General features: G+C 44.8%; 1 protein-coding gene across 2 annotated transcripts in view; it reads right to left on the bottom strand.

Moving 5' to 3' along the window:
* LOC126278674 (uncharacterized) overlaps positions 1-27,535 on the bottom strand; it is a 544,140-nt gene that overhangs the window by 279,893 nt on the left and 236,712 nt on the right. For both annotated transcript variants that reach the window (XM_049978912.1, XM_049978913.1), the window contains one exon: positions 4,635-4,800. In XM_049978912.1, the coding sequence (XP_049834869.1) occupies positions 4,635-4,800 (166 nt within the window). The remainder of the gene's footprint in view (positions 1-4,634; positions 4,801-27,535) is intronic.

Raw genomic sequence — 27,535 nt, 5'->3', positions numbered from 1 at the left:
TCTCTTCTTGTTGAACTATTTATTGTCCATGTTTCACTTCCATACATGGCTACACTACATACAAATACTTTCAGAAACGAGTTTCTGACTCTTAAACCTATACTCGATGTTAACAAATTTTTCTTCAGAAACGCTTTCCTTGCCATTGCCAGTCTACATTTGATATCCTCTCTACTTCGACCATCATTAGTTATTTTGCTCCCCAAATAGCACAACTCATTTACTACTTCAAGCGTCTCATTTCCTAATCTAATTCCCTCAGAATCACACGACTTAATTCGACTACATTCCATTATCCTAGTTTTACTTTTCTTGATGTTCATCTTATATCCTCCTTCCAAGACACTGTCCATTCCGTTCAACTGCTCTTCCAAGTCATTTGCTGTCTCTGACAGAATTACAATGTCATTGGCAAACCTCAAAGTTTTTATTTCTTCTCCATGGATTTTAATACCTACTCCGAATTTTTCTTATGTTTCCTTTACTGCTTGCTCAATATACAGGCTGAATAACATCGGGGATAGGCTACTACCCTGTCTCATTCCCTTCCCAACCACTGCTACCCTTTCATGCCCCTCGACTCTTATAACCGCCATCTGGTTTCTGTACAAATTGTAAATAGCCTTTCGCTCCCTTTATTTTACCCCTGCCACCTTCATAATTTGAAAGAGAGTATGCCAGTCAACATTGTCAAAAGCTTTCTCTAAGTCTACAAATGCTGTAATTATAGTGCAGCGAATATGCTAATGTGTTAATGCGGAACCGATTTACGCTGGAAAAATTTGTTACAGATTTGGCCACCAGGTGCAAATCATGCTCTGTATACTGAAAGACAGTATGACATTCACGATGTCATGTGGCAAGCCATAGAATAAGTGAACAGTAAGGCTAACGTGTAGAAGACTGTGTGCTGTCACTGAAAGTGTTGTATGTGAACGACAGCAGTTACAGTACTGCACTGAATATTGCCGACTGAGAGGTCTGAGGAGATGCCTGATGTCATTAAATGGTTTAAAGAAGATGATAATCAAATTCGTAAACGCAAGTGAGCTTCGTGTGGCACCTGAAGGAGCAAGACGTTCTGTTCCAGTGGAAGTTAATGACGAGGTTGCTGTTGCTGTAACTGACCGTGCAACACAAGCTCTGTCTAATGCTAGTGCTCGTGGAGAGTCACGAGAATTGTCCACGCCGTGCTTAAAGTACAGAAAGTTTTGCGCTTTATTTCCCACTGGTCCCCGTAGAGGATCCAGATGGCGCAGGAACTGAAATCTCACGATATGTAGCAATATTCTGAATTTGCTCTTCGTTTTCTGGCATGGATCAAAGTTGATGACATGCGACCGAACGTTTTTCTATGGAGTGACAAGGCGCATTTTAGATTACAGTGTGCAGTGATTAGATAGAATTGCCGAATTCGGGGTACTTTAATCCGTGTGTTGCGCACATAGGGCCACTCCACTGCCAAATGTGACTGTGTGGTGTGGATTCACAAGCACTTTTATTCTTGGCACACCCAGAATATCTGTCAGGTGTACTGTGACGTTAGCACGTTATTGAGACCTCCTTGCATAGCATGTGAATCCTGCTTTGGAAGAGTGCAGCTCTATGGAAACCACTGCCTTCATGCAAGATGCTTCATAATAACATCAACATTATACCTTTCTCACTTGGTTGACCTTCTCTGTTCATGCCACTTTCCTAATCTATTAAATGTCGAAAAATTTCTACACGTGCGACCTTAACTTTTTCCAGCATATTGAACGTTCGAATAACTTACGCGTTTGCTGCCGGGTGATGTCGTCGATCACCGCCGATATTTCGACAGGACACACCCTGCCATTCTCAAGGCACAACTGCAAGGAGGAAGCAATGTAAAAGGGAATTTAATATCTCGGTTCACAGAGGAGAAACATGGAAGATACCACACACAGAACAAGTGTCAACACAAACAAAGATAACCAACATCAGAAATATCGATAATGATTATTAATCATTAGGTGAGGTAGCACTAATTCTGCCCCTCTGTTTTTTTATGGGAGACAGAGCCGGATTCCAAGCTGCATTTAAACAAAATCCACAATCTCTGTTTATAAGGTTACTTGATAGTTTGATTTCAACAGCTTCCTTAATAACACTATCCCAATAGCTGGACCTGCACGCAAGAATCTCCGTGTTGTTATATTCCATAGGATGACCGCTGACAAGGCAATGTTCTGCAATAGCGGATTTGCTCGGCTGTTGTAAGCGTGTGTGACGCTTATGTTCAATACACCGGTCTTCCACAGTCCTGATTGTCTGACCAATATATGACATGCCACAACTGCAAGGAATACGATAGACACCAGCCTTACGCAAACCAGAATCATCTTTTACTGACGCCAACAGGGCCTTAATATTAGAAGGTGGTCGAAGAACACATTTCACACCATATTTCCGCAAAATACGGTCAATCCTGTTGGAAATGCTTCCTGTGTGAGGTAAAAAGGCCGTAGACTTAGGTGCCACTTCGTTGCTATCGTCACTCACCTGTTGCACAGAAGGCTGATAGGGCAACGCACGTTTGATTTGCCTCTCGCTATAACCATTCTGACGAAAGGTGACTTCGAGATGTGCTAGCTCAGCTGCCAAACTTTCAGGGTCTGAGATAACGTGGGCCCTGTGAACCAAGGTTCGAAGTACACCTTCACGCTGAGCTGGATTGTGAAAACTATCAGCTCGAAGATACAAGTGTGAGTAGGCTTCCTATAAACAGAATGTCCCAACGTAACATCAGTCTTACTTCTGACCAACACATCAAGGAAGGGAAGGCATCAATTCTTTTCCACCTCCATAGTGAACTGAATATTTGGGTGGATTGAAGTCAGGTGTTACAAAAACGTTTTAAATTCTCATTACCATGAGGCCAAACAACAAAAGTATCGTCTACATTTCTGAAAAAACACGCAGGTTTCAAGGTCGCCGACTCCAGTGCACGTTCGTCAAAGTCGTCCATAAACAAATAGGCCACAACAGGTGACAACGGGCTTCTCATTGCAACTCCATTAGTCTGTTTGTACTACTGACCATTGAATAAAAAGTAAGTGGAAGTCAGCACATGCCGAAACAAATTTGTTAACTCGATACCAACTACAACGAAGCAGAGAGTGGAACGCGAGTAAAAAGAGAAACCACATCAAAACTGACTAAAATATCAGAGTCATTCAAACGCGATCCCTGCAATCGACGTAAGAAATCTGCAGAGTTCTTAATGTGGTGTTCACACCTACCTACTAGTGGGCTCAACAAACTCGCAAGATGTTTAGCTACACGATATGTCGGAGCACAAATATTAGAAACAATAGGCCTCAACGGGACAGCCTCTTTATGGACCTTAGAGAGGCCATATAATCTACGTGGTTTAGCACATTAAGTATTGCCTTTAGTGGAACAGGTGAGTGATGATAGAAACGAAGTAGCACCTACGTCTACAACCTTTTTGCCTTACACAGGAAGCATTTCCAACAGGATTGGCCGTATTTCGCGGAAATATGATGTGAAATGTGTTTTTCGACCACCTTCTAAGATTAAGGGCCTGTTGGCGTCCGTAAAAGATGATTTTGGTTTGCGTAAGGCTGGTGTCTATCGTATTCCTTGCAGTTGTGGCATGTCATATATTGGTCAGACAATCACGTCTGTGGAAGACCGGTGTACTGAACATAAGCGTCACACACGCTTACAACAGCCGAACAAATCCGATATTGCAGAAAATTGCCTTGACACCGATCATCCTACGGGATACAGCAACACGGAGATTCTAGCTTGCACGTATAGCTATTGGGATAGTGTCATTGAGCAAGCTGCTGAAATCAAACTATCAAGCAACCTTATAAACAGAGATGGTGGTTCAAAATGGTTCAAATGGCTCTGAGCACTATGGGACTTAACTTCTGAGGTCATCAGTCCCCTAGAACTTAGAACTACTTAAAACTTAACTAACCTAAGGAGATCACACACATCCAAGCCCGAGACAGGATTCGAACCTGCGACGGTAGCGGTCGCGCGGCTCCATACTGTAGCGCCTAGAACCGCTCGGGCTCTCTGGCCGGCAGAGATGGTGGATTTTGTTTAAATGTAGCTTGGAATCCGGATCTCTCATTAAAAAACAGAGGGACAGAATTAGTGCTACCTCACCCGTTGCTTAATAGTCACTATCTATATTTCTGTTGTTGGTTACCTTTGGTTGTGTGTTGACTCTGCGGTTACTTGTTCTGTGAGTGGTATCTTCCTTGTTTCTCCTGTGTGAATCGAGGTATTAAATTCTCTTGTACATTGCTTCCTCCTTGCATTTATGCCTTGAGAACGGCAGCGTGTGCTCCTCTCGAAATATCGGCGGTGGTCGACTACGTTATCCGGCAGCAAACCCGTAAGTTATTCGACTATTTCCACACGTCTTTCTTCGACTGAACGCTCCAGGATTGCACCTGGTGGCCAAAATTGGAACTAATTTTTTTTTGTGGTGTAAATCAGTTCTGCATTAATGCATTACCATATCTACGAAGGTTTGCTGCCGTACGGTTAACTACAGCCCACACCATTAGTAGCTGCACTTGATTTATGAGCACCTGGCAGAAAACAGAGCAGGCAGCCAGACTGACCTTTCCGAGCCGCACCACCCGGCTGGGCTGCGTGGCGGCCTGGATGGTGACGTTGCAAGGCGCGGAGGCGGCCCTGTCGCAGTGGAACTCGCAGTCCGCGCTGCGCAGGCGCACCAGCAGGTCAGCGATAGGCCGCCTCAGGTCCATCACCAGCACCGCCGTGTGGCTGCAACAGGAGGGCAGACGTCACTCACAGGAAACCCCTCGAGTGCGACGTCGTAAAAGGCCAACGATGTTTGCGGCATTCGACGTCACACATTGCCTACCACGTAAGTACAATACTGGCTGTAATGGCAGCCCGGGGCGGGGCTGGAGGTATCCACTGGTGAGCGCAGCATGAGGCTACGGAGCGTGGTTGAAATGATTAGTCGACGAGGAACTCGTAACAATGCAGGTTCATCTCCAATTTATTTTATAGGCTACAGGTTTCGGCGATATAGTACATCATCAGGCTGATTTTCTTGTAATTCCCAAGAATTGTTGCCTCGTACTTTCTTAGATTAAGTCACATTTGATTCACAATACTTATTGGCACATTTAGTTTTGGTAGCATGACACCCAACTGTTATCTGTACATAAATTGTTAGTTTCAGATTCATTTGAAGTGCAATAAGATATTTTTGTTGGGTGTCCTAGTGAGTATTTGTTCCTAAGCGCTGTTACCCACCTCCAAAAAAATTAAATCTATGTTATTGTGGACAAGTGTGTGTGCTGTGTGTTTAAATAATCCCAATGATATCTTTAGTCACATTTGTGACACTATAACAAAAATGGTTCAAGTGGCTCTGAGCACTATGCGACTTAACTTCTGAGGTCATCAGTCGCCTAGAACGTAGAACTAATTAAACCTAAGTAACCTAAGGACATCACACACATCCATGCCCAAGGCAGGATTCGAACCTGCGACCGTAGCGGCTGCTCGGTTCCAGACTGCAGCGCCTAGAACTCCACGGCCACTCCGACCGGCAGTGTTGCCTGCCCCCCATCGATATGTATCGAACGCGCAACTCTCGAGCAGCAAATGTGGCTTTTTTTTCTGCGTTGACAACGGAAAGCTGAATAAAGTTTTAATAGTGATCATTGGATCCCGTGTAGTACCGAGTATGGGTTGTTGCCAAACCACGATCAGAGAAATTGTGTCGACTGTTATTGGGAGACGATAGTAACACTGTAAGAAAATCACTTATATAGACTTCCCTTTTCAGTTGTGCTGCACAAAATGCAAGAAAAGGACTTCCATCAGGAAAACCATAGGGTTTGATTGCTCCAAATTGACCGTCGAGAAGCGTCGTGCTGTCTGAAACAATACACTTTACAATCCACTACGTTGGAAACTGAAGCGTCAGTGAATACTGTTTGCGACTATTACGGCTTCTGTCGTGAGGTGAGCTACGCTACTGTCAAGAATGAAAGAGTCCCTGTTAGTGCCCGAGAACAAAGTCGTAGAAGTAGATGAGTCACATACCGACCCCCCCCCCCCCCCCCTCACCCTCTGAAGTACGGAATAGGGCGTCATCCAAAAAATGAGTTAGAACATGTTTGGGTTTTCCGTGATATTGAATGGGAGAGTAAGAAGTGCTTCATACTGTTTCATACTTCCAGTAGTCCGCCCCCGGTAGCTGAGTGGTCAGCGAGACAGAATGTCTATTTTAAGGGTCTGGGTTCGATTCCCGGCTGGATCGGAGATTTTCTCCGCTCAGAGACTGGGTGTTGTGTTGTCCTAATCATCATCATTTCATCCCCATCGACGCTCAAGTCGCCGAAGTGGCGTCAAATTGAAAGACGTGCACCAGGCGAACGGTCTACCCGACGGGAGGCCCTAGTCACACGACATTACACTTCGAGTACACCCCAGAGGTAAGAAAACTTAAGTGCCCTACAGGGCATTTTGCCAGGCGCCAAAGTTATAACTGACGGCTGGAAGTCTTATAAAACTTTGAAAAGGTAGGAACAGATCACGAATTTGTGAACCATTGAATTTAATCTGTGTCTTCCAACGATCCATCGGACCACACCCAGAATACTGAGTGGTTGTTGAAATCTTTGAACTCTTCAATTAAGAGAGAGGGCCGACCTTGAAACTGAGAAGAACTATGTATGTTCCAGTATCTATAATTCCACACTTTACGATTGTCTGTCAAAACGGTTCTCTGTGAGACTCTGCCCATATTTCTGAGGGACAAATACCGAGTGCATCCTAGCTATGGAAAAGAAAGGAATGCTACCGGCTGCCTACACCACCTGCGGATTCGTTCACGATAAAGATATGGCTGATGATTAAAGTAAGTGGAATTACTAGTTTCCTTTACAAATAACTTTAAGTTACGAACGTTCTCCATTTGTCACCGCTCTGGTCAACGCTATAAACAATATCCATATTTGATGCCTCGAGAGTCGCAGTGGGACGACAAAGACATGGACTAGCGATATGCACATATACGCAAGGCAGCAGTATCGCGTGCACAAGGTATAAAATGACAGCGTGCTGGGGGAACTGTCAGTTGTATTCAGGTGATTCACGTGAAAAGCTTTCCGACGTAATCATGGCCGTACGACGGAAGTTAAGAGATTATGAATGCCGAATGGTAGGTGGAGAACGACCAAGAGCAGCGGCGTCTGTGTAGAGTTGTCACTACCAACAGACAAGCAGCGCTGCGTGAAATAACCGCAGAAGTCACTGTGGGATGCACGAGGAACGTATCCATTAGGACAGCGCGGCGAAATTTGGCGTTAACGGGCTATGCCAGTGGATGACCGACGCGAATGCCTTTGCTAACAGCTCGACATCGCCTGCGGCGCCTCTTCTGGCCTCGCTGTAAGAAGTCATGGTCTCCTGACCTTCATTGCTTACATATTCCGCCCTCACAATCATATTCCGCACATCAAGATGCTTCATTCGAACCCAAACTTGATAAAATAAAGTCAATGTTGTATTAATTCATGTAAACGATATGCAAATAACAAGTAAGCGTACCACGGTTGAAATACTCGAGGCTGGCGTACACACATACACTCCAGACAGGACAGTCACAGGAGCGTTTAGTTCGGGAGGGCAACCACACGCCAGGAGGCCGGTTCCAACCTATCTACGTCGGCCGGTGACCGCCCGTAGAGCAGACAGCGTTTGCCCGAGTGAAAGGACGACTCCGTGTTCGGCTTAAAAGAAAATTCCGCTACATGAGGTGGGAGCGCCCAGCCTACACATTCTTTACAAAAATAGCATGCAGTTTCAGAGATTTTTACAGGGAGACAGCAAATGCCAAACGCTGATGCTACAGATTTCCGGATTGGTCGCCTTAAACGAAACGTCATTCTCCCATTTTAGAAGAGCAATGCTGATTGGCAGACGATATTTCTGACACCTTGAGCTGAAGGAGTAATGGAAGAGACCGATAGATATACCCCTTCACGTCTGGAATGCAGCAGGGCCATTCTTTGTCACTCTTGGAGCGAGAACACGTAACGAGAGTGTGTGCGCTAGTACATGTACTCAAAGAGTGAGGAACAAGTCTCTCCTCAGTACTTCACTGGGAGAGCACCTCTGTCGAGAGCGAATTGGTGTGCGACTCTATATTGAGTCCTTGCGATTAAGCATTGTTCACTGTGTAGGCCGCCACACTTCTTGTGCGGTGTGAACGGACAGAGTTATAGTTAAACGCTTGCGGGCGAATTTTTGAGTGGCATTGCGGTGGACTGGTTATCTGAGCGGTGTACTACGCCAATAGTTAGACTAAGGGCGAATAGGAGTCCATGACTTCATCAAGGCGTAGGGAGAGATTGTGGCGCAGACAGCAGTCATCGCAGCTTACGGTATTGTGCGCTACAGCTCTTGCGAGCCTCATATTTCCTCTACAACAGTACACTTTACTGCATTTCAGACGCGACAGCCTCGACCATACCTACCAACATCCTAATGGATAATTACTCAAGTTGAGTAGATGCGGCTCTCAGCCATTCTGTCAAGTCAATAACAATCTGCCAAGTCAATAACAATCTTAAACTTTGTATAGAAATTTCATTAGCGAATCCTATCCTTGAGAGGTAACTTCACATTACGAAAAGAACCCGGAAATAACTTGTTCAGTTCATAACTAAAAGTGCCATTGTGATTTCTCAGCATTTTTGCAAAATAAATAATAATTTTAGTTAGTTTCATGTTTTTCTTACACTAACTAGCACTACTCCAGTACCCAAGTATCCCATTAGTTACGTAAGAAATTTTGAGAATTTTTGTGTCATTTCCTTACAGTGGACGACTCCAGAAGATACTTATTGCTGAAAGTTTTTCAGGCATTTCTCTTTAGAACGTTAGGAGCATCTGCCTGACTTCTCTAGTAGTGTGGGGGTTGGAAATTGCATCTTGCAGGAGCCACAGGGTAAAGGGTACATCTCAGATTAATCTGTTGCGCAGAATGACAGAATACCACCCGCATGTCATCACAGATCGAGAGCATATCGGCTGTATCCTAGGCAACTGGAAAACCGTGGCCTGGTCAGATGAGTCCCAACATCAGCTGGTAAGAGCTGGTGATAGGATGCGGGTGTGGCACAGACCCCTCAAAGTCAAAGACCCAAGATGTCAACAAGGCACTGTGCAAACTGGTGGTGTATCCATAATGGTGTGGGCTGTGTACAGGAATGGACTGGTCCTCTGGTCAAACTGGACCTATCATTGACTGGAAAGGGTTACGTTCGGCTACTTGGAGACTGTTCACAGTCATTGATGGACTTCACTTTCCCAGACAAAAATGTCAAGTCAATGCACCACAGTTGTTCGCGATTTTTTTGAAGAACATGCTGGACAATTCGAGCGAATGATTTGAGCACCCAGATCGCCCAACATGAATCCAATCGAGCACTTACGGAACATAATCGAAAAGCCAATTCGCGCACAACTTCTTGGACCGGCAACACCTTCGCAGTTATGGACAGCTATAGAGGCAGCATGGCTCAGTATTTCTGCAGGGGTTTTCCAACGACATGCTGAGTCCATGCCACGTCCACCTGCTGCTCTATGCCAGGAAAACGGAGGCGCGACATGATATTAAGAGGTATCCCATAACATTTGTCACCTCAGTATATTTCGGTCGGAGGCAGGCTGAGTCTTCGATATGCATTTCTTCTCGGAAGTTAACGAATTTTTTAATGAAAAGATGTATATACGAGGGTTGTCCAGGAAATAAGTTCCGATCGGTCGCGAAATGGACACCGCAGTGAAAACCCAATGAAGCTATGCACAATGTGTTGGGTAGTGTCTCTAGTATGACCGTTGATCGCACTAAGACGCTCTTTTCAGTTGTGAGCGCACTGTGAGCTCGTAAATGTGCTTAAAACAACCATGTCTCCCGCCAGGTAGCTTCGCCTTAATGAATGCAGCCAGCCTAACACAACTGCAACGCACTTCTTTTTTCATGGCAATTCTCAGCTGCACTCTGCAGGGGCAGCGGAAACGCTCCTGCACCCTTTTCGATGGCGAGTGTTCGATCACCCACAACACAGCCCTAAATCGCTAGTCCCGAGTATCATTCCTGTTCACATGAAACGCTGGATACGAAGACAACACTTGGTCGCAGACTACGGGCTATAGACCAGAATAGAGAATTATTGGAGAGCACAGGCGGCTGCTTTCTATGACGATGGTGTTGGAAATTTGGGATAACGCTCCAACAAATGTCTAAGTCGGAGCGGCGACTATGTAGATAAGTGTCTGGAAAGTGCAGCTAACTCTTCAAACAAAATGTTTCTGATTTTCACTGTAGTTACCATTTAGCAACCGATCGGAACTTACTTTCTGCACAACCCTCGTGCGTCATATATGAAAATAACCAGTCTTCGCATCAGATTATGTTTGCACGACTTCAGCATAAAAATGGTTCAAATGGCTCTGATCGTTATGGGACTTAACATCTGCGGTCATCAGACCCCTAGAACTTAGAACTACTCAAACCTAACTAACCTAAGGACATCACACACATCGATGCCAGAGGCAGGATTCGAACCTGCGACCGTAGCGGTCAAGCGGTTCCGGACTGGAGCGCCTAGAACTGCTCGGCCACAACGGTCGGTGACTTCAGCATACGTCAACACAATCGTGAGATGTGTTCTAACTGTTGACATGTGCTTAAATCGTACGTACATAAGCTGGTGCAAAGAATGATTATTTCTACATATATGACGTACATACATCTTCTCACTGAAAAACTCAGACACTGTCTAGAATACAGTGATCTGATCAGCATAACAAGAATGGATGCACCTAAGTTAAAAACAACTTTTGTGGAATTGAATCTTGGAGGGCACAATGGACAGGCAATAAGTAGCTGATCAAAAGTGTCCTAATGTCTATTAGTGGACCCTTGGCCTTTATGATGGCTCACTTTCAGTGCGATGTCTAAATGTCTGCGGAGTAATGATAGCCCATTCATCCATACACGTGGTCTGAAGCAAAACGTCACTCATTTTTACCTCAAAACATGAAAATGAATTTACCACCACTTCTGTTATCGGAGAGAAGATTTTCGGCTTGGTAGTGAAGGATCTACGTTGTGCAGCGGAATGGGTCGATCAAGAGAGTTCATTAACTTCGAACGTGGAACTTTCATTGGATGTCACCTGAGTAAAAAATCCGTCAGGGACATTTCAACTCTTCTGAAGCTGCCCAAGTTGTTGGTGATGTGATCGATTTGGTTGCGTAGGGACCGAAGCCACTGGACAGTGGGTGACAGAAATGATTAGGCGTGGTGTATCACGCTACACCCTGTGGTGATCCGATGGAAGGGTTCTGGATTGGCGAATGCCTGGAGGATTTTACCTACCATCACGTGTAGCACAAACAGTGTAATACGAAGGATATGGTGTTGCTGAATGTGATTTTCGTGGTTAGGTTGTGGCACCCTTACTGTGCTTAATAAAATGCTACATGCGCAAGGATACAAGTACATTTTACAAGACTGTGGAGTGCCTAAACTTGAGGAGCAGTTTGGAAGCGATGACTGATTATATCAGCTTGACAAAGCACCATGTCACAAAGCGCCATCTGTAAGACAATGGTTTGTGGACAACAACATTTATGATATGAACTGCCGTACCCAGAATCCCAAGCCGAATCCAGTGGAATATTTTGGCAGGAATTACAACGTCCAGTTCCCTCCAGACCCCAGTGTCCAAAATCACTACTTCCTCTGGCTTCGTCTCTGGAGGATGAATGGGATATTATTCCTCCGCAGACATTTAGACATCTCACTGAGAGTGAGCCAGCATAAAGGCCAAGGGTCCACTAATAGGTATTAGGATACTTTTGATCAGCTACTTATTGCAAGATCCATATTTTTTGCAACAATCGATCAATACAAAAGATCTAATACTTTTTTTACTGAATCAATTGCCTAGCTTCAATCGTTAGTGTACATTCTCAATGATTGTTGCATGTTTGTGGAATATTACCTCCAAAAATTCTTTGAAACTACGAAAACAATTTTTTGCACAATAACTCATACGATGTCTGGCGCCGAATTGGACGCGTCACATCAAGAAAACATTTCGAAGTAGACCATGCGTCTTGTGGCTGGGAGTACCACTCGACGGATGAGAAATCGCGGTACTCAATATTGCGCGACTATTCTGTAACAGACGAAGTTCATCTATCGTTTAATGGTCGGTAGGGTCACTATTGGTTTATTACATCCTTTGTCGAAATTTATTATTGAGTCATAGTAATAAAATAGTGCCATTATATTTGAACAAAAGTTCAATATTCATAATCGCTCCAATCTTCGACGATATTCCCCATGGGCGAATCACAGTTCAGTATTCTTCCGACATGCGACCGTAAAATTCAGTGCATTAGTTGGCTTTCTATGACCGGTAAATCGGGACCGGCCACATCTGTAGGCTCACCTTCAGCGACTGTCGCACTGGCGTGCGCTCGAAAACAACCCACCGCGAAACTCATTGTTGAGCCCAGAGGCGCGTATTGTCGCATCGATGTAGCAACGGTGACCTCACACTTTCCAACTACTCTGAGCGAACTGTGACGTTGCACAACAACAACAGTGATTGCAGAATCTCCATACAAGTTTTCAATCGTGTAGGCTTAATTTGACTATCGTCTTGATGTTGCCTGTACGTAAATTAAACATCACAAAGAACATTCTTGAAAGGTAAATAAAGTTTTGATCCTAAAGTGCCCCAAAGTTGTATGTATGTGAGTCCATGTAAAACATATAGCCTTATTATCGGGAGTGTCTTTCGAAAATAAGGATTTTTTATTGCTATGCGCAAGATTAATTTTCCACCAATCTTCTACGATTATTCATGTAGCAGCTTGTTAAACTGGATGAACCTGTTTGAAACACCCTATATTGTTTACCTCGTCCCACAAGACTAGTATCAGATGCACAGTCAATTCTATTAATGACTGTGGTTAATGAAGTCTGCAAGTAAGGACGGAGTCCAGTGCTTCAAATTACTTAAAGAGTAGCTTCTTCTACTACGTTAGTATCGCAAAGTCGAATGGGCGACAGTATTAAAAGGATAGAAAACACTGATGTGGCCGCAGATGTACACTGTCTGATCAAAAGAATCCAGACGCCTGTCATCTATATGAGACGGGTCCAACACTCGTCTTTACCATGTATTGAATTCATGCTTGAAGATACTTCCAACGAGGTGTCAACTTTTGTTAAGGAACAGCAGTCAGTTCTTCCTCACCAGCCGAGACCCGAGAACGTAATGATGTTGGGCATTGGGGTCTGGAGGGAATTTGTCCAAAATGTGGTACCCTGGGTTCAGGCTAGGATCATCGGCCGGTCAGTGCATATCATAAATGTTATTGTCCACAAACCATTGACTTACAGATGGTACATTGTCATGTCTCCAAACTGTTCCTATACTGTACGCGCTATACACTCAGTCTTCAGGCCACGAGTGGCCTACCGGGACCATCCGACAGCCTTGTCATCCTCAGTGGAGGATACGGTAGGAGGGGCGTGGGGTCAGCACACCGCTCTCCTGGTCGTGATGATGGTATTCTTGACCGAAGCCACTACTATTCGGTCGAGTAGCTCCTCAATTGGCATCACGATGCTGAGTGCACCCAGAAGTAGGCACTATACAGCGCTGTAAAATGTCTACATATGCTTCTGCATCTGACGTCTTCTTAAGTGCAATCAGGGGAACACAAACTAACCGCGAGAGACACCCATAGTCGGCAACACCATACCTCCTTTAGTGTTGGCACTACACATGATAGCAGGTAAAGTTCTCCAGACATCCGCACAAACCCAAACCTTTCCACCGGATTGCCACATGGTATAGCGTGATTCATCACTCCAAATCACTCTGTTTCGGTCATCGACTGTCCAGTGGCATCACCCCAATCGTCGCTTGGCACTGACTATAAAAATACGTCGCTTATGAGAAGTGCATCCCTTCTTTTTAACTCTATGTGCGCAGTCATTCGGTTTGCTGGACCGCTGGTAGCACTTTGGAACTCAGGAATGGTTCCTTCCGCCCATTACAGGCAGTATTTTACAACCACCCTCTTCAGTGCTTGACCACCACTGTCCGTCAGTACATAAGGTCAGTCTGGTCTTCATTTAGCTGTAGCTGTTTCTTCGTCTTTCCACTTTCCAGTCACATCACCAACAGTCGACTTGGGCAGCCTTAGAAGGATTGAAATGTCCCTGATACATTGTTACTCAGGTGACTTCCAATGATTAGACCACGTTCGAAGTCACTCAGCACTCCAGACCGACACATTCTGCCGCTGCTCTTTCGCTGTTGGCAACACAAAACCACCAACTCCTTTTGTGCTCGTGAAACCGACTCTGGTCACATCTAGTGGTCAATTCTGGATATACTTTTGACGTGGTAGTGCACTTAGTCATCAAGAACAGAGCAGACACTCCACTTGTAAGATGTAAGTGAATTACTTTCCATGAGGATAAATCAGATCCTCTAAGACTTTCCCATTATATAATTTAAACGAACAGCCGATCTTCAAGGAATCTCTCGAGTTGAATGTACTGGATAGATGGCGCTTACGTTTCTGCGTTTGTAGACCTGTTATGTGCTTCAAAGCACAGCGTGCTAGTTTGCAATACAGCAAGTTGAATTAGACATGGATAAAATTGACTCATGGATTAGATGGATTAACGACTGTTGGTTTGGTGCAAGAGCGACCCTGAGTATGGCCTTCGCACGTTTTTTACCTCTCCTTTAGGCACATTCTAGGCTGCTCTTCCATCTTCATCTGCCACTGGACCAGTTGCCTCCAGACACAGAGTCTACAGACGACTGAACAGACGGTTTATTCGCTCAGAGACCCGCAAGGTGCATTCCACTGACCCCTGGTCACAGGACAGCCCGTAAAGCCTGGTGTCAAGAACACTGTACATGATCATTGAAACAGTGGTCACAGGTTATGTTCACCGACAAGTACAGGTATGGTACGAATAGTGATTCTCACCGGGTTTTCGTCTGGCGTGAACCAGGAACCAGATACCAACCCCTTAATGTCCTTGAAATGGACCTGTACGGAGGTCGTGGTTTGATGGTGTGGGGTGGGATTATGATTGCTGCACGTACATCCCTGCATGTCTTTTACAGAGGAACTGTAACAGGTCAGCTGTATCGGAACGTCATTTTGCATCATTATGTCCACCTTTTCAGGGGTACAGTGGGTCCCACCTTCCTCCTGATAGATAATAATGCGCGGCCCCACCAAGATGCCATCGTGGAGGAGTACCTTGAAACAGAAGATATCAGGCGAATGGAATGGCCTGCCTGTTCTCCAGATCTAAACCCCATCAAGCACGTCTGGGATGCTCTCGGTCGACGTATCGCTGCCCGTCTTCAAACCCCTACGACACTTCAGGAGATCCGACACGCACTGGTGCAAGAATGGGAGGCTATACCCCAGCAGCTGCTCGACCATCTGACCCAGCGTACGCCAAACATTTGTGCAGCTTGAGTACGTGTGCATGGTGATCATATCCCATATTGATGTCAGGGTACATGCGCAGGAAACAGTGGCGTTTTGTAGCACATGTGTTTCTGGACGGTTTTCTCAACCTATCACCTATACTGTGGACTTACAAATCTGTATCGTATGTGTTCCCTATGTGCCTATGCTATTAGCGCCAGTTTTGTGTAGTGCCACTTTGTGTGGCACCACATTCTGCAGTTATCCTACATTTATGAGCATGAGTGTACATTATAAGGGAGTGACAAAAATGTGCGGCACGTATTGTAGGATACATTCCTGACACACAGACGAACAAATTATGTTACTTGAATATGGGTATGGAAACGCTTTGTTTCCATGTTGCAACTAATTTTCTCCAACTCATCAATCATGGGAAACAAAGAACATAACGCACCAGCATACCACATACGACTCTTTCTCATAGGAGATGTTCAATATGCCCTCTGTGGGCATTGATACACGCATCAACCCGCCGTCATAGTGTATCTCGGATGCGCTGGTGTATCCCTGGAGTATTGCGTATGATTTCGCAGCCTTCCACAATATGGGTACAGAGATTCTGGGCATCTTATACTGGGGTTACACACACGGGAGTTTTGAAACGCCCCCTCGTACCAACACCCCCTCCCCCTCAAATAAAAGTCGAGTAGGTTTAGCTCCAGAGAGTGTGGAGGCCAGGCAATTGGTCCATCTCTACCGATCCATCTGTCACCGAATCTGTTGTTCAGGAACCGACGGACATTGACACTAAAATGAGGAGGTGTTCCATCGTGCGTGAAGTACATGTTTTGTCGCACAGCTAAAGGCACATCCGCTAACAGATCAAGTGGAACATTCTCTACGAAATTTTGATTGACCATTGAGCCTGAGCCTGAGTGGAAGAAAGTGAGGCCCTTCCAAACAGTCACCAACAATACCGGGCCAAAAGCTGACAGAAAATCTATGCTGATCACTTGCTCAACAGTTGCGTGAGGATTGACGTCTGCCCATTCATGTCGATTGTGAAAATTTACAATCTGATATCGTTGAAACTATTTCGAGAAAATGAGTTGTAAAATGGAAACAGGGTGTTTCCAATCCCGTGTTCATGTAACATCATTTCTTAGTGTATGTGTGAGGACTAATCCTACAATTTGTGTCGCACATTTTTGTTACACCCTGTGTATTTTATTCACAGACAGTTGGTGCACACGACTTTCCCCCATTAAGTTTCTTGATAACTGTAGTGACAGGAAGGGCTTCCGGCAATCAAGTTAATTAAAATTAATTTTCCAAACCACGAAACACAGTGGGTCCCCTACGACCAGATTAGCTCTAGAAAAGGCATACGCTTCTCCATTTGGAGAGAGTGTGTGCGCCAGGATTCTGTGAACGTGTCCTCCCGTAAGAATGTAGTCTGGCTTCCAACTGAAGAATCGTGCACCGGTAGCTAGCTTCAGAGCAATTAATTCTATGGACAGATCTGACACTGTAAATATATGGACTTGTAGTCGCAAAGTGAGAGAAGTCGCGTACCCCAGCATTTCTGCCACTTCTGCGTTCGTCAGTCAGAAAAGGTTGCCATCACCACAAGAACATAAACGCCTAGGTTTCATAGATGTAACCCTGCATGATGCGCACAATAAAAGGCGTTTGTAAGCTTCCTCTACCTTCTTTACTGAATACGTAAATAATTATAATTCTGGGAGGTCTGGTAATAGTGTAACCTTAAAGCGCTAAGTCTCAGTGTTTAGCTTAGAGGTACATCACACACCGCATACATCAACACCCTGCAGCAATACCAGCTAAAACTCGTAAATATTGAAGTGATCCTGAGTTCAAACACCGAAGTACGGCAGAATTGAGATATTACACGAATAGAATCATTATGCTTAGTCCGCAGCTCGTGGTCGTGCGGTAGCGTTCTAGCTTCCCACGCCCGGGTTCCCGGGTTCGATTCGCTTCTCCATTTGGAGAGAGTGTGTGCCAGGATTCTGTGAACGTTTCCTCCCGTAAGAATGTAGTCTGGTCAGGGATTTTCTCTGCCTTGTGATGACTGGGTGTTGTGTGCTGTAGTTAGGTTTAAGTAGTTCTGAGTACTAGGGGACTGATGACCATAGCAGTTAAGTCCCATAGTGCTCAGAGCCATTTTTTCATTATGCTTAATGAATGTATGTGTAAAATTTCGGAAACCAATGGATGAGGCTAAACCAAAAACTGTAAGTTTTAAATGACGTAAGATTCATTGACCTAGTTCATAACAAATTGCTCACCGTGGCCTTGCAAACTGAAGTGCTATAAATGTGGACCCAAAGTGCAGATACGAGTCTCGAAATGTGTAAGCTGTTCAAGCAGCTTCCCCAATCTGAGTAAATCATGACAAATACGCATAATACACTCCTGGAAATTGAAATAAGAACACCGTGAATTCATTGTCCCAGGAAGGGGAAACTTTATTGACACATTCCTGGGGTCAGATACATCACATGATCACACTGACAGAACCACAGGCACATAGACACAGGCAACAGAGCAAGCACAATGTCGGCACTAGTACAGTGTATATCCACCTTTCGCAGCAATGCAGGCTGCTATTCTCCCATGGAGACGATCGTAGAGATGCTGGATGTAGTCCTGTGGAACGGCTTGCCATGCCATTTCCACCTGGCGCCTCAGTTGGACCAGCGTTCGTGCTGGACGTGTAGACCGCATGAGACGACGCTTCATCCAGTCCCAAACATGCTCAATGGGGGACAGATCCGGAGATCTTGCTGGCCAGGGTAGTTGACTTACACCTTGTAGAGCACGTTGGGTGGCAGGGGATACATGCGGACGTGCATTGTCCTATTGGAACAGCAAGTTCCCTTGCCGGTCTAGGAATGGTAGAACGATGGGTTCGATGACGGTTTGGATGTACCATGCACTATTCAGTGTCCCCTCGACGATCACCAGAGGTGTACGGCCAGTGTAGGAGATCGCTCCCCACACCATGATGCCGGGTGTTGGCCCTATGTGCTTCGGTCGTATGCAGTCCTGATTGTGGCGCTCACCTGCACGGCGCCAAACACGCATACGACCATCATTGGCACCAAGGCAGAAGCGACTCTCATCACTGAAGACGACACGTCTCCATTCGTCCCTCCATTCAAGCCTGTTGCGACACCACTGGAGGCGGGCTGCAAGATGTTGGGGCGTGAGCGGAAGACGGCCTAACGGTGTGCGGGACCGTAGCCCAGCTTCATGGAGACGGTTGCGAATGGTCCTCGCCGATACCCCAGGAGCAACAGTGTCCCTAATTTGCTGGGAAGTGGCGGTGCGGTCCCCTACGGCACTGCGTAGGATCCTACGGTCTTGGCGTGCATCCGTGCGTCGCTGCGGTCCGGTCCCAGGTCGACGGGCACGTGCACCTTCCGCCGACCACTGGCGACAACATCGATGTACTGTGGAGACCTCACGCCCCACGTGTTGAGCGATTCGGCGGTACGTCCACCCGGCCTCCCGCATGCCCACTATACGCCCTCGCTCAAAGTCCGTCAAGTGCACATACGGTTCACGTCCACGCTGTCGCGGCATGCTACCAGTGTTAAAGACTGCGATGGAGCTCCGTATGCCACTGCAAACTGGCTGACACTGACGACGGCGGTGCACAAATGCTGCGCAACTAGCGCCATTCGACGGCCAACACCGCGGTTCCTGGTGTGTCCGCTGTGCCGTGCGTGTGATCATTGGTTGTACAGCCCTCTCGCAGTGACCGGAGCAAGTATGGTGGGTCTGACACACCTGTGTCAATGTGTTCTTTTTTCAATTTCCAGGAGTGTATTCAAGTCCCCTACGCAACTCGTAAAAGTTCCTCTAACCCCTTCTAAATCCAGTCACTCGAAAACGTTGGAAATTTATATGTTATGAGCTCAACTTTTAAGAGGGCAAAGTTTAGGTGTCTTAACAGTCTGCCAGTTCCTACCACTGAACTCCGCTAACTTTGAAAAACGGTGTTGTACTTATGTGGCCAATTAACCGCCTAAAATCAGTCAGTTCAAACTGCACGCTGTTGACTGATACAGTTCCCTCCTGCACTAACGACCACATACATGAAGACCGCAAGCGCGCAATTTCCAAGTCTTATATACTCGCTGGTTCACATTGTGTGTATCTGTGGAGTACGCCATGTTCCGGCTGTATCTGCATACTCATTATTAATCGTTGTACGATGACCACAGGTCAAATGCGTACAGTGGCGCTAGCTCACACCTTCAGCTATCGCCTGATGCACTGTCTGTGTTGGTAGCTCAAAGCATTAAATAATTTTTTATTCTTTGGCATGAATATACATTCGAAGAAAACTCATAAATACTATAATAATGATAAATAGTATAATATAAAATCCATAACCATAAGGACACAGAAAAAAGAGGAAGACAGATCTTGAGAAAAATCATAGTCCCAATCAAAGAAAATGGTAAATTCAGGAGACGACACAATCGTGAAGTCTACATATACACACAAAAGATAACAGACGTCATTCGCAGGTGAAGGGTTGTTTTCTGTGACTACATTGCCCGTATGAGCCCTATCTGATCTTCCGCTACTTTCTCAACAAGAAAGCCAAGGAGGCGTGGTACATTGAGGTAGAAAAAGATCTACAAGGAATGGGGATGACATTGAAGGATTTCCATAGACGCATCCCGCTCAAGAAGCAACTCCAAAAAATTAAAACTAAAACTGCCGAAACGTCGACTGAAGCGTGGAAGGAATAGCATAAGAAAAGAATGGCGGGCTACTGGACTGAAGTGCTCCTGTCTCATTGTCTTGGTCATTTTGGTATGTCTGGTTTGTGTACGACCTTTCTCACTTTTTGAGTCCCAGTGGCTTGTGATTCAAACTGCGATTTTATTTTGTTTTGAAGAAGCAATGCCTTTTGCATGAAACTACCGATGCAATTAGAAGACAGAGATATCTAGTGATACACTGAGGTACTTCTACGAAGGTAATGCGCTGTAGTAGCCACTTACAGCGGTCAAAGGAACAGTCGCTGCGGAGACTGTGTTATTTGGTTGTAGGCGATTGTGGCATGTTTCTTTTTTTTTATTGTAGTGATCATATTGGGGAAAGTAAAGATATCTAAAGCTGCTCCAACGTAAATTTGTATTTGTACCACTGCTTTTATGAGTGGTTTCGAAATGGAAGCACTGGAACAGTGTGTAATTTTTTAAATTTTAGGCCCATTTTTGCTTGTTATTTAGGACTATAACGTGTTTTAGGCACTACGAGTTCATAGAAGTTTCGAGAAGTGCGATTTTGTCTAGGTAATATAGGATATTGCTTTCAAATACGACTATATCACATGTAATTTTGGGTGGTTGGGAACTATATATCCCAGTAGTTCCTAAGTGAGTCTACCTCCATAAAACTAATTGTTTACATTTTGTCAATTTATTCTTGTGTTTCTTCCTTATTAGGACAATAAAGTTTAGTTTTGTGACAAAATTAAAAATTACATTTTGTTTCGTATTACACTCCTGGAAATGGAAAAAAGAACACATTGACACCGGTGTGTCAGACCCACCATACTTGCTCCGGACACTGCGAGAGGGCTGTACAACCAATGATCACACGCACGGCACAGCGGACACACCAGGAACCGCGGTGTTGGCCGTCGAATGGCGCTAGCTGCGCAGCATTTGTGCACCGCCGCCGTCAGTGTCAGCCAGTTCGCCGTGGCATACGGAGCTCCATCGCAGTCTTTAACACTGGTAGCATGCCGCGACAGCGTGGACGTGAACTGTATGTGCAGATGACGGACTTTGAGCGAGGGCGTATAGTGGGCATGCGGGAGGCCGGGTGGACGTACCGCCGAATTGCTCAACACGTGGGGCGTGAGGTCTACACAGTACATCGATGTTGTCGCCAGTGGTCGGCGGAAGGTGCATGTGCCCGTCGACCTGGGACCGGACCGCAGCGACGCACGGATGCACGCCAAGACCGTAGGATCCTACGCAGTGCCGTAGGGGACCGCACCGCCACTTCCCAGCAAATTAGGGACACTGTTGCTCCTGGGGTATCGGCGAGGACCATTCGCAACCGTCTCCATGAAGCTGGGCTACGGTCCCGCACACCGTTAGGCCGTCTTCCGCTCATGCCCCAACATCGTGCAGCCCGCTTCCAGTGGTGTCGCGACAGGCGTGAATGGAGGGACGAATGGAGACGTGTCGTGTTCAGCGATGAGAGTCGCTTCTGCCTTGGTGCCAATGATGGTCGTATGCGTATTTGGCGCCGTGCAGGTGAGCGCCACAATCAGGACTGCATACGACCGAGGCACACAGGGCCAACACCCGGCATCATGGTGTGAGGAGCGATCTCCTACACTGGCCGTACACCTCTGGTGATCGTCGAGGGGACACTGAATAGTGCACGGTACATCCAAACCGTCATCGAACCCATCGTTCTACCATTCCTAGACCGGCAAGGGAACTTGCTGTTCCAACAGGACAATGCACGTCCGCATGTATCCCGTGCCACCCAATGTGCTCTAGAAGGTGTAAGTTAACTACCCTGGCCAGCAAGATCTCCGGATCTGTCCCCCATTGAGCATGTTTGGGACTGGAAGAAGCGTCGTCTCACGCGGTCTACACGTCCAGCACGAACACTGGTCTAACTGAGGCGCCAGGTGGAAATGGCATGGCAAGCCGTTCCACAGGACTACATCCAGCATCTCTACGATCGTCTCCATGGGAGAATAGCAGCCTGCATTGCTGCGAAAGGTGGATATACACTGTACTAGTGCCGACATTGTGCTTGGATGTATCTGACCCCAGGAATGTGTCAATAAAGTTTCCCCTTCCTGGGACAATGAATTCACGGTGTTCTTATTTCAATTTCCAGGAGTGTATTAGGACTCAAACAGTTAAAGCAGGAGTAGTCAACATTTTCTACTTACCACCCACTTTTCTATCTCTGTTAATAGTAAAATTTTCTAACCGCCCACCGGTTTTACACTACTGGTGATTTATAAGGTAGGAAAGTAACTTTGTTTTATAAAACTATACGGTAGAGCTTAAGCAAGTAGAGCATATAATAAAAATTAGTCACCAAATACGTTACGTGAAAATGTATGTAAAACCCTTGCCGCATAACGCCCACCACGAAAGCTGTAACGCCCACACGTGGACGGTAGGAACCAGATTGACTACCACTAGGTTAGAGCATAGCTACGCATTTAGTGAATGTAACAGTTCGCCATATTTCCTCTTCTAGGGACAGTCCGCCATTACACACTGTGTTGGCAAGGGAAGCGCAGGTCCCGAGTTTAACACCGTCACCACTCACCGACCCTACCCCTTCTAGACTCTAGACCAGGCTTCCCCAAACGGTGTTCCGTGGTAAGTGTATGAGAACTCCGTGAAAACTATTAATAACATTGCGTTTTATTTTTCGACATTTTGAACGATACTAATTTTTTAAAATTTTCTTCTGTTTTCTGTATTATTACTTACGTTTTAAAACTGAAGTAATTACTGAACAAAACAAGTATAAGGAAGGATAAGAACACAGCAGTCCGTCGCAGTCTCACTGGTTTCTTATTATTCTTGCATATCCAGATTTCAACCATCATCAGTGTTGAAATGCAAGTAAATTACAGAGTTAGAATTGATTTACATAAAATAGTAAATAAAACACCACGTTATTCAATAGAAATGGTCCACTGTTGTCAACATATCATTCGAGTGAATTACAATCCAACAAACTCCCAGCAGTACATGTCACCATATGACTTCATTGGTGTACTGGCAGAAGGAAACTGAAGTTATTGTTTACAACAATTATAGCAGCCTCAGTTTGCTTTATGTAGCGTAAGTAACACCTTCTATATATCAAAACTTAAGTTCTCTAGTTCCTTTCCGATACTGTGTTTAAAACCCATATCTATTAAATAAAATCAGCAAGTGTATTTACATTTCGCCTTTAAAATACACCAAGAAACGCCGATGTATAGTGCATTTATTCATATTTAATTTTATACATATTTTGGAGTTGTAAACGTGACTGTTTTCAATACACTGGAAGCACGAATTAAAAAACGCCTTCAGTGATGAATTTTCCTGCTTTATTAATAACACCACTGATTTCGGACCTTGTGTGTGGGTCCACCATCAGGTGTGAATTGTCTTACTCATAGTTTATTTTTACTCTTGAGTGAGGTGAAATGCATGTTCCTGTCATGAAAAGGTTTGATGTTAGGTTATGGATTTTGTAAGTCAAATCGGAAAATGTGTGCGAAACAGTTGAAAAAACAAAAAGTGTGAAATACATATTTTTGTAAACACTTCACAGATGTTGTTCGACATGGTGCGATCAAAGATGAATTTACTCGCCCTGCTAGAGACGTAATTATTAAACAATTCAGTTACGTACGGACCAACATTATAACAGGTCTTTAAAATTGCTAAAATAGCTATGGATTATGAAATGTGTGTGTTCGTTTAACATAGAAAGCGTTTTTTTTTTATTTTATGGACATATATCTCCAGTTATTCTAATAGATTTTGGGTCTTACCATTGGCTTCATTGTGCAGTATTACCAAATTGTTTTGTAGACTGTTGATGATATGTTTCGTCTCCAACTTGTGTTGTGCAATAATTGATTTTTCGAAGTGCTTGAGCCTGAAGTCAGTTATGTGTTCACGAAAAAGAGTTTTGAAGTTTCTGTCCGCTTATCCTACATAGTAGGCAGGACAACTGGGGCATGGTACTTTGTACACTCTACTGCTGTCGAGCTATTGTGTATTTGATATTATGTTTCCTAAATTATTATTAGTTGGCAATGCAACTGTTACATTTTTTAAAAATGGGTAGCGATTATTTGTGACATGGGGCCCAGGTATGGGATACTGACAAATATTTTCCCTTTTTTCACAGTATGGATATTTCTTGCCTTACTTTTGTGTATTTGCCTCTCTACATTGTCAGTTATTTTGGCTGTGTAGCCATTGTTAATAGCAAACGTTTTTGTTATAGGTACAGAAATCTGGCTAAAGCCTGAAATAAGTTCTGCAGAAATTTTTACGAAGTCTCAGACGGTGTTCAGGAAAGATAGGTAAGGCTGAATTGGTGGTGGAGTGTTTGTGTCTGTCAGTAGTGGTTTATCTTGTAGTGAAGTCGAAGTAGATACTCCGTGCGAATTGGTATGGGTGGAGGTTATACTTAACAGCCGAATTAAGTTAATAATTGGCTCCTTCTACCGACCCCAGACTCCGATGATACAGTTGTGGAATAGTTCAGAGAAAGTTTGAGTCTCGTAACAAATAAATACCCCACTCATACGGTTATAGTTGGTGGGGACTTCAACCTTCCCTCGATATGTTGGCAAAAATACTTGTTCGTAACCGGTGGTAGGCAGAAAACATCTTCCGAGATTGTCCTAAATGCTTTCTCCGAAAATTATTTCGAGCAGTTAGTCCACGAACCCACGCGAATTGTAAATGGTTGCGAAAACACACTTGCCCTCTTAGCCACAAACAATCCAGACCTGATAGAGAGTATCATGACTGATACAGGGATTAGTGATCACAAGGTCGTTGTAGCAGGGCTCAATTCCGTTTCTTCCAAATCCACCAGAAACAAACGCAAAATAATTTTATTTAAAAAAGCGGATAAAGTGTCACTAGAAGCCTTCCTAAGAGACAATCTCCATTCCTTCCAAACTGACTATGCAGATGTAGACGAGATGTGGCTCAAATTCAAAGATATAGTAGCAACAGCAATTGAGAGATTCATACCTAATAAATTGGTAAGAGATGGAACTGATCCCCCGTGGTACACAAAAAAGGTCCGAACGCTGTTGCAGAGGCAACGGAAAAAGAATGCGAAGTTCAGAATAACGCGAAATCCCGAAGATTGGCTAAAATTTACGGACGCGCGAAATTTGCACGGACTTCAATGCGAGATGCCTTTAGTAGGTTCCACAACGAAACATTGTCTCGAAATTTGGTAGAAAATCCGAAGAAATTCTGGTCGTATGTAAAGTACACAAGCGGCAAGACGCAGTCAATACCTTCGTTGCGCAGTGCCTATGGTACTGTTACCGACGACTGTGCCGCTAAAGCGGAGTTATTGAACGCAGTTTTCCGAAATTCCTTCACCAGGGAAGACGAATGGAATATTCCAGAATTTGAAACACGAACAGCTGCTAGCATGAGTTTTTTAGAAGTAGATACCTTAGGGGTTGCGAAGCAAACTCAAATCGCTTGATACGGGCAAGTCTTCAGGTCCTAATTGTATACCGATTAGGTTCCTTTCATATTACGCTGATACAATAGCTCCCTACTTAGCAATCATATACAACCGCTTGCTCACCGATAGATCTGTTCCTACAGATTGGAAAATTGCGCAGGTCGCACCAGCGTTTAAGAAGGGTAGCAGGAGTAATCCATCGAACTACAGACCTATATCATTGACGTCGGTTTGCAGTAGGGTTTTGGAACATATACTGTATTCAAACATTATGAATCACCTCGAAGGGAACAATCTATTGATACGTAATCAGCATGGTTTCAGAAAACACCGTTCTTGTGCAACGCAGCTAGCTCTTTATTCGCACGAAGTAATGGCCGCTATCGACAGGGGATCTCAAGTTGATTCCGTATTTCTAGATTTCCGGAAAGCTTTTGACACCGTTCCTCACAAGCGACTTCTAATCAAGCTGCGGGTCTATGGGGTATCGTCTCAGTTGTACGACTGCATTCGTGATTTCCTGTCAGGAAGGTCGAGGTTCATAGTAATAGACGGCAAATCGTCGAGTAAAACTGAAGTGATATCAGGTGTTCCCCAGGGAAGCGTCCTGGGACCTGCACTGATCCTGATCTGTATAAATAAAATGGGTGACAATCTGAGCAGTTCTCTTAGGTTGTAGGCAGATGATGCTGTAATTTACCGTCTAGTAAGGTCATCCGAAGACCAGTATCAGTTGCAAAGCGATTTAGAAAATATTGCTGTATGGTGTGGCAGGTGGCAGTTGACGCTAAATAACGAAAAGTGTGAAGTGATCCACATGAGTTCCAAAAGAAATCCGTTGGAATTCGATTACTCGATAAATAGTACAATTCACAAGGCTGTCAATTCAACTAAGTACCTGGGTGTTAAAATTACGAACAACTTCAGTTGGTAGATCACATAGATAATATTGTGGGGAAGGCGAGCCCAAGGTTGCGTTTCATTGGCAGGACACTTAGAAGATGCAACAAGTCCACTAAAGAGACAGTTTACACTACACTCGTTCGTCCTTTGTTAGAATATTGCTACCCGGTGTGGGATCCTTACCAGGTGGGATTGACGGAGGACATCGAAAGGGTGCAAAAAAGGGCAGCTCGTTTTGTATCATCACGTAATAAGGGAGAGATTGTGGCAGATATGATACGCGAATTGCGATGGAAGTCATTAAAGCAAAGACGTTTTTCGTCGCGGCGAGATCTATTTACGAAATTTCAGTCACCAACTTTCTCTTCCGAATGCGAAAATATTTTGTTGAGCCCAACCTACATAGGTAGGAATGATCATCAAAATAAAATAAGAGAAATCAGAGCTCGAACAGAAAGGTTTAGGTGTTCGTTTTTCCCGCGCGCTGTTCGGGAGTGGAATGGTAGAGAGATAGTATGATTGTAGTTCGATGAACCCTCTGCTAAGCACTTAAATGTGAATTGCAGAGTAGTCATGTAGATGTAGATGTTAATCTAGCTCATTCTTAAGGCTGTTTTCTTCTTAATCAAGAGAGTGTAGCTTGTGTAGTGGTGAAGTGATCCACCAAATCTTATGCTAAAAATCATTAACTGGTTCATACAACTGTCTCCTATACTACATGACGCAAACGGAAGCTGCTGTACTTGGTGTAAACAGGAATCTCAGTTTCCTCCTACCAGTACGTCAGTAAAATCATATGGTGACA

This window comes from Schistocerca gregaria, chromosome 6 (genome assembly GCF_023897955.1).
Source record: "Schistocerca gregaria isolate iqSchGreg1 chromosome 6, iqSchGreg1.2, whole genome shotgun sequence".
Classification (NCBI taxonomy): domain Eukaryota; kingdom Metazoa; phylum Arthropoda; class Insecta; order Orthoptera; family Acrididae; genus Schistocerca; species Schistocerca gregaria.
This window is presented reverse-complemented; position numbering and strand designations above follow the sequence as displayed.